The sequence below is a fragment of the Bombina bombina genome, chromosome 1 (genome assembly GCF_027579735.1).
Source record: "Bombina bombina isolate aBomBom1 chromosome 1, aBomBom1.pri, whole genome shotgun sequence".
Classification (NCBI taxonomy): domain Eukaryota; kingdom Metazoa; phylum Chordata; class Amphibia; order Anura; family Bombinatoridae; genus Bombina; species Bombina bombina.
The window spans coordinates 1,369,372,917-1,369,381,162 of NC_069499.1; the positions used below are offsets into that span (position 1 = coordinate 1,369,372,917).

At 39.8% G+C, this 8,246-nt stretch overlaps 1 protein-coding gene across 1 annotated transcript in view; it reads right to left on the minus strand.

Annotated features, from left to right (window-relative positions):
• Positions 1-8,246, minus strand: part of LOC128664928 (immunoglobulin superfamily DCC subclass member 3-like) — a 57,430-nt gene that overhangs the window by 19,448 nt on the left and 29,736 nt on the right. Inside the window, exons 3-6 of the mRNA XM_053719724.1 lie at positions 7,557-7,701; positions 7,350-7,480; positions 3,742-3,879; positions 3,496-3,654 (exon numbers count right to left, since the gene is read on the minus strand). Of these exons, the coding sequence (XP_053575699.1) occupies positions 3,496-3,654; positions 3,742-3,879; positions 7,350-7,480; positions 7,557-7,701 (573 nt within the window). The remainder of the gene's footprint in view (positions 1-3,495; positions 3,655-3,741; positions 3,880-7,349; positions 7,481-7,556; positions 7,702-8,246) is intronic.

The window sequence follows — 8,246 nt, forward strand, 5'->3', positions numbered from 1 at the left end:
CTTTTTAACAAAAGGATATCAATAGAACGAAACACAATTATATAAGTAAATTGGAAAGTTGAATAAAATTGCATGTTCTATCTGAATAATGAAATACAAATTTGGGGTTTTATGTCTCTTAAAAAAAATCAATAAAATCCACCAACTGTGTAAAATAGAGCAAACACTTATGAGTATTTTGATATCTAAAATAATTTCAGAAAATCTGCTTATCCAGACCAGTCAAAACTAATTTTATAAAAAAATTAGCAGTGTGCTCAGCTCATTTCATTATATTTAGAAGTGTGAAAAAAGTGTAAAAAATATTTTTTTTCTGGGAAAAAATGATGGTTCTGTTTTTATACAGGTGTAGGAGTTGTTACTCTGTAAGCAATTAATGCCTAGGTGTCTACTGCACAACTATGTATGTGCAATGATATTAAAAATTCGAACAACTTAAAGGAAAATAGAAACCAAAAATAAACATTAGTTATTTAAAGAAAATCCTAGTTTCCTTCTGTTATAAAATGTGCCTATTTCACTTAGGGGTCGATTTATCAAAGGCTATCGCCAGCCTTTGAGCCCCTATGACTGCAGGTTCTCATAAGAGAACCTGCACGCCGTATTTAACAAGCAGGGGTCACCAGACCGCTGCTTTCCTAACCTTTCACTACTTCTAAAGTGGTGAAAAACAATCTCCGCGGTCTAGTCCGACTGGGGAGATTGACAGCTCCTGCCCGCGCGTGATAGGCTGTGCGCGGGCAGGGTGCAGGATTGCACACAAGCGCAAAATAGCACTCGTGTGCAATGCTGAATTCCGCCAGGGGAATTCAGCCCGCCAGAGGGGAGCTGCGGCGGACAGGGGCGCGTATGTGCGCCCCTGTCCGCCTCAGCTTGATAAATCGCCCCTTAGTATTAGCAACTTTCCATAACAGCATCAGAAGCGTGCTTAAGTCTTCTGGAGGTGAAGTACATTGTTACACACATTGCTCTTTCTTATGCATGACATAAACCTTTTGCCTATGATGTTCCTTTAAGGAATAATTTGTCGGGATAAGCAAATGATTGCACTAAGCATGTTTAATAAACACAGCTTATTGTGACATATAAGCTATCACATTTAAAAAATGTTTTTTAACCAACTGGCCTGGTATATAGATAATATTCTTACTATTCCATCCCACACGACCTAATATTCTTACTCTTTGTCCAAACTAGTCATAAACTCCCCCCACAAAATACCATAATAAGCTCATCAATCCCACCCTTATTTCCCTTGAGCACACCTGTACAGCACCAGGGCCCCAAATTTGCCCATGATATGGCCAGAATAGGCCTGAGTGCACATCTATAAAGAATTGGCTCATGTAACTTCTGTGGGAAAGGATATGAAGCTCAAGTGTGACTTTCAAAGAGCTGGTGACACGGAGGTAACAAGGCCAATAGCCGTATGTGACTGCGTAACTCATTAATGTTCACAGCCATACATCAGGGGCGTAGGCTGTCAAAGAGAGAAAGGGCACAGCGAGGGTGAAGGGAGGGGCCGCGTGGGGAAAGTCATAGAGATTAAAAAGAAGATGTGAAGGAACATGAATGGGAGAGTAACAAGACACAGGCAAAAGGAGCATGTAAAAGAGGTAGATGACTGGGAAAAGACATGTATCCATAGGTGAAATGAAGAGCAAGACAGATAATGAAGCACAAGACAAAAAAACATGGAATAAACTGGGAGTGGGAGACAAGACAAAGCCTTAATTAGAACAGAGAAACTAGAGAACTTGGAAAGACAAATAGTGCTGAATGGGAATGGAAGAACAGAGTGTAACATAGGTAACAGGTTGCATGAGGAGGTACATAAAGGTTTGTCTGAATGATACTACAGGAATAGAATGAAGCAGGATAGAAACAAGCAGATCTAGTGAAACAATCATATCAGATGATAAGATGGGAATAGAATCACAAGGGGAAAAGCACAGTAATGAGGTTGTACAGCAGACTGGAGAAGGACCGTAGGGACACCTGGGAAAGATAGAACGGTGTAATCTGGTTAGACACAAATGAGGCTGATCTGAATCTGACTGAACTGAAAAACTTGATTGTAAGAGACAGATACAGAGTAATATAGACCATTCTTATATTCAGGGACAGGCAAGGCTCATCTGGATTAGATGGGAGATTTTTAACTGGGATGGTCAGGAGAGTCTTATTTAGATGAGAAAATTGGTCAGACTCAGTTAAACCCATTTAAAATAATATCCCACAGAACAACTCCATCTAATTCAATAAGTGCAGAATTCATAAAGATTTGTGTTTGCGTCTGGTCACGGCCTGGTGCCAGTTAAGTTCCATTTTAATAAAAAGGTTCACTTCTTGGTGCATAGAACAAGTACCACTGTGATGGATACCCAAAGACTCTTTCAAAACTCTACAGAACCAACTAATTAAAATGAAAACTTGAAAACAGTTAAAGACAACTAGACAACACCGTGAGATGAGATTTCACTGGGGCAATAGAGTCTTTATGAATTCTACATGCTATGCTGGGGTGTAGGTGAAAAATCCAGACTATGTCTCTAGAATACAGAAGAACACCCAAGACCAGCCTCTGGAGATACATTTCATTCTACTCAGTGAGACTATTTACTGTAATAAAACAGACATGCAAATATTCTTGTTGCAAATAGTGCTGCTACTTAACCTCTTCACCACCTAAAGTGTTGAGGATTTCAATCATCCTGACCAGATCCAATCGGGATGATTGACAACACCTGGCAGTGGCTTGTGCAATCTTAAATGTGGCCAGCGGATTCTGCCCATTCACGGCAAGGCTGGACGGATGATGTTCAGGACATTGAACCTCGCCCGCCCGCCCGCCCGCCAAATGATAAATGGAGCCCATTGTGTATTGTGCACCTCATGCAACAATAGATATTAATGGCAGGAATGGGCACTAATGAAATGCTGGAAAATATTGGTGAAGTGATGATCAATGAAATCTTGCCTTTAAAATGAGGCCCCTCATCAACCTCAGGAATATCTAAGAATCTAGGGCAGAGTCTGATCTGTGAAGAGTCACACAGTCTGATGGGAAGCAGAAAAGTCTTATACAGAGGGCAGAGAAGTCTGATACATAAGTCAGATTTATAAGGTACAGGCATGTTTAATATGGGACGTGGGTGGGTCATATCTGGTTGGGTCTGGCAGGCTTTATTTTGGGAACAGGTGGAGACAGTTTAGTTTTATTGGAAGGACAGTTACATTAGATTCAATTCAGACTGTATGAGGACTGACAGGCTATTATAATCTGAGAAGACAGACATTTGACACATATAATGAGCTGGATCTGATGTGATACAAAACAGGTGTGCATAATCTGGGTTGAGGAGCATAGGTCTAACCTTTGTACAGTTGAGTTATGAACAGGAGATTTGTAAATCTTCTGTGCTTGTTATAGTTAATCTAATTTTGGCAACAAGGGAGTCTAACTGTCATCTATTACCCCTGGATCCTTCTTACCCTGCACCAGTAGCATCCCCTGAGCTGTACGTCGAACTCTTGTCCCTGGCCTGTTGGCAGCACATACGTATACACCAGAATGTTTCACTGACACGTCAGAAATCACAAGGTTCCCCGTGCCCAGGACCTGAATCCCCTCTACTCCAATTGATTGTCCATCTGAAAGGAAAGTAGAGAAGCAAAAGAGAATGGTCATAAAAGTTTCACAAAAAGGTAAGATTCTAAAGGTACCAACCCCCCACTCACCCAAACGGCTCCAGGACACAATGGGCCTTGGGTTGCCAGAGGCAATGCATTCCAGGATGGCTGTCTGGTGGACAACAAGAGTCAAATTCTGTGGTCCAGACAAGATAATTGGTTCATTTTGATTTGGCTGGAGAGTTCCTAGAATAAAGAGAAAAAATTAATTAGACATTAGAAAATTAGATCCCCTCATATATTTTCTCCACACTTTTGTCTAGTGCTGTATATTATCTCCTTAAAGGGTCATTAACAACTCTGAGTTTTAATTAAAAAAATAAATAAAAAGACCTTGGGAATATAAAAGAGGAAAGCGCAATCCTACATCAAGGTAGAAGAATAACTTTATTAGCACACTGCACACGATTAACAACACTTACAAGATGAATATATAAAAAATGCATTAAGCACAATCGGGGAGAAACCTCAGTCCGGGTCTGTAAGATCCTTTTTTGTCTGTTCGGTCCACTATGGTAATACCGATATTTGTCTCCGGTGGTGGGTAATTGAAGTGCGCTAAGTGTAGGGTATCAGACACCTTAACTAAATAACAGATCCTTCAGACTGTTACAATGGAAATTAGGCAAACTTTGGAGAAGAAGTAAGGGCGCTAAAAAAGCTTAAAATACCCCTTAAAAGCTTGACAATTGGTTAAAAACAAAAAATTGACCAGGGACTTAGATAAATTATATGTATATTTTATAAATAGCAACCACAGAGGTGCTCCCCGCAAACCGCCTGCAGACCTCCGCAAGTCTGCAAAATCACCAGCAGCCACAAGAGAAAAAAAGGTGAGTCAGGGCCACAGGTAAAAAGATAATACTTAGCTTTTATTGCCATACAAAATATAAAAACACTCTCAGTGCATAAAAACAAAAGAGCTAGGACAGCAGCGGTCTATGAGTAAGGCAGAGAAGCTGAAACATGTCAGACCGCTGCTGTCCTAGCTCTTTTGTTTTTATGCACTGAGAGTGTTTTTATATTTTGTATGGCAATAAAAGCTAAGTATTATCTTTTTACCTGTGGCCCCGACTCGCCTTTTTTTCTCTTGTGGCTGCTGGTGATTTTGCAGACTTGCGGAGGTCTGCAGGCGGTTTTGCGGGGAGCACCTCTGTGGTTGCTGTGTTTGGAGCCATTACATTGGTCACTTTGGTAGTGACGAAGAAGCCAAGGGGAGGAGATTGTCACACTCATTTGGGAACTGATTGAGACCAGGAGGGTACAGAGAGAAGTTGCGGTTGGCGACTGGAGCCCCCAAGGTTGGGCAATAAGCTCTTTCTCAGCAGGACAACAACAGATAAATAGACCGGAACCCACGGAGGTTCTGGTTGGCTGGGAGAAACGAGCCCCTGATCCAGGAACTGTGACGTCAGACGCCGAGATCTCGAGGAACACCCACGAAGCACACTAGACAGAGATTGGCTACCAGTAAAGTGTCACCATAAATGTAAGACGTTTTAACTTGTTAAATCTCAGATAAAGGGCAGATGTTTATACCTGCAAATATAATATAGACTGGCTATCAAGAGTTTTGTAGACCTGACATCTGAAACTAAATATAGACATTATCCGATAAACGGCAATGTCCTAAGGAGTGAACTATTTCAAAATATCACAGTATCTACCACTATTGCACTCTGGTATCCATATATATATATTGATTTTATTGATATAAGTGTATTTGTGAAATTATAGGGAGACGTCCCTTTTAAAATATATTTTTTGTGTTGTTTTTAATTTTGTTTTTGTTTATTCTGATATTTATAAAATATACATATAATTTATCTAAGTCCCTGGTCAATTTTTTGTTTTTAACCAATTGTCAAGCTTTTAAGGGGTATTTTAAGCTTTTTTAGCGCCCTTACTTCTTCTCCAAAGTTTGATATTTGTCGCCGTCATGGCTTGTCCCTGTATCTCTATTTCCACCAAGAGCAATTAAAGCTCTGTCCTCAACGCGTTTCGTTCACCCCTAAGTGAACTTTCTCAAGAGGAGTGTAAGCATGTAGTCATGATACATTGGATTAAGCGTCCCTTTAAATTTGCAGAGCTGAAATCCCATTCGTTGGTAGTTAGCCAATCCGGTAAGCGTATCCAGACTTGCCTCATTTCCCTGACACATTTATGGGCTTACTTATGTCCATCGTCATGTGGCCCTATCAGCAATCCAGAGCAGATACACCTCCTGCCTGTCACATCTAATAACACAACTGGCTGGGGGACCGCTATAGACAGCATTTTCTTAAGAATATACCAAGCAAAATAACATATGATGAGGGACGCTTAATCCAATGTATCATGACTACATGCTTACACTCCTCTTGAGAAAGTTTGCTTAGGGGCAAATGAAACGCGTTGAGGGTGGAGCTTTAATTGCTCTTAGTGGAAACGGAGATACAAGGACAAGCCGTGATGGAGACAAATATTGGTACTCCCATAGTGGACCGAACAGACAAAACAGGATCTTACAGACACGGACTGAGGTTTCTCCCTGATTGTGCTTAATGCATTTTTGATATATTCATCTTGTAATTGTTTTTAACCGTGTGCAGTGTGCTAATAAAGTTAATCTTCTACTTTGAAGTAGGGTTGTGTTTTCCTCTTTTGTCTTGCTACAAAATTTCCGTTAATTAAGAGTGTTCAGTGACACAACTCTGAGCGTAGCAGCACCCCACACGCAAAGAGATTTGGAGGAACCTGAAACTTTTAAATCCAAAGACTTCATTGGGAATGCCTAACCTCACATGGTTATCTGTCTATCTATTTGGAGTTGGTAATTGTATTTGTTATGTACTGAGCTGCAAAAAGTCAGATGTATGCTGCCAGGTGTTAACCCTTCATTTCAAACACAAATTTATTAATCCAGTCAGTGTTTTACCATTTTTTTGTATTGCTTAATCATTTTTTAATACTATCAACACTGTTTTTATGAACTTGAATCTTTTATCATAGTATTTTTGGCATCATCCTCTAGATCCCCTACACTGTCTATAGCCCCATTTGCAACATCATTATCCATTTAGTTGCGCTGTTAATACTTTTCTGTGTTTACCTTGGGAATATACTTTTAGTATTAATTTTGCACCATTTTCCTATAATGTGAGTCTGAACTGTGGGTTTCTAATTCTGTAAATTGGTGCACCCTGCAGACTTCACAAGCCTAACCCTGCTGAATAGCTGTTCCTAACTGGAGATGATATGAGAAAGCAGCACAAATCAATGGACAGTTTGATAACAAAATAACAGTGGCCAGATGTGTCTACACTGGTAACAAATCCTGTTTGGCTCTTCCAAAAAATGTAAGTAGAGGGTGGAGTTTGGCTACATAAAAAAATATTAGCAAACGAGGTGTTAATGCGTTTACAAAATATTCACACCTAGTATTGCAAAACTGCAGACAATAATAAAGTAATTACAAGGTGTTATATCCTTTTAAGAAAGCTATGAAACCTCAACATTGACTTCTTACTATCTATACTTGTCAGAGAAGTACAAAGACACAAATTTTAAATAATGTAGTGGATAGTGATAGATTCATCAGACCATTGAAGACACACAGAGCAAAAAGCATATGTAGTTTAAATGTGTGTTTGTATATTACAAACCCCTTCTCTCACCTGCTAGGGTCAGAGGAGCCTCATCACTGTATCTGCTATTGGCCACATTTGTAGCCAAACACCTGTACATGCCTATGTCATCATGTGTGACGCCTGTGATCTGAAGAACGCCAGCTGGGAGAAGTGTGAACCTGAGAGAAGACGACTGCATAAGAACGAGATACTAAATAAACAGATAATGGGGAGTATGAACAATTCCAATCATACCTTTGGTCAGATGTGAGCAAGGCTGTCCGGTTTCTTTCCCATGTTATGTTGGCTGTAGGGACCGCTGTGGTCAGGCACTGGAATCGAGCCACACCACCCTCAGCAACAGACATTGGTTGTGGGTTCAAGTGGAACCGAGAAAGAACTGAAGAGATGAAAAGGAAATCATCACACTATTTTTTTTAAAATAATAAAACAAAGGGAGGAAAAAAGAGGAATTTGCTGTGTATAATATACACGTTTAGTAAAAACTTTAAAGATGCTTTGCATGAAGTTGGAAAAACCCAGACCCTCCCCTGTTTTCTCACGTCAATGCAATTATTGATTATAGTAGCCACATAGAACAATATGTTTTTTGCTTACAGGACAATTTAGATATATACTTTAAAATTTGCGTCCTTTAGCTCCAATAATATATTGTTAGTCCATAGGCTCACTTCCTGGACTCATAAGTGATTAGTGCAGGCCATCACATTTTTGTTTTCCTTTCTCGCAGAGACCCTCTTCTTTTACATTCTGCTATCTTTCTTTTCCTACTTACTTCCTCTCCTACCTTCACACAAGCCTGATAAGTAGTAAGTAACCATCATTATTTAATATGCACAATTGCATAACTTAAAAGAGATGAACCTTGTCATGAAATATAGAAAAAGAAGATTTGTTTCTGCATAATTGTATTCACAGTTAGGG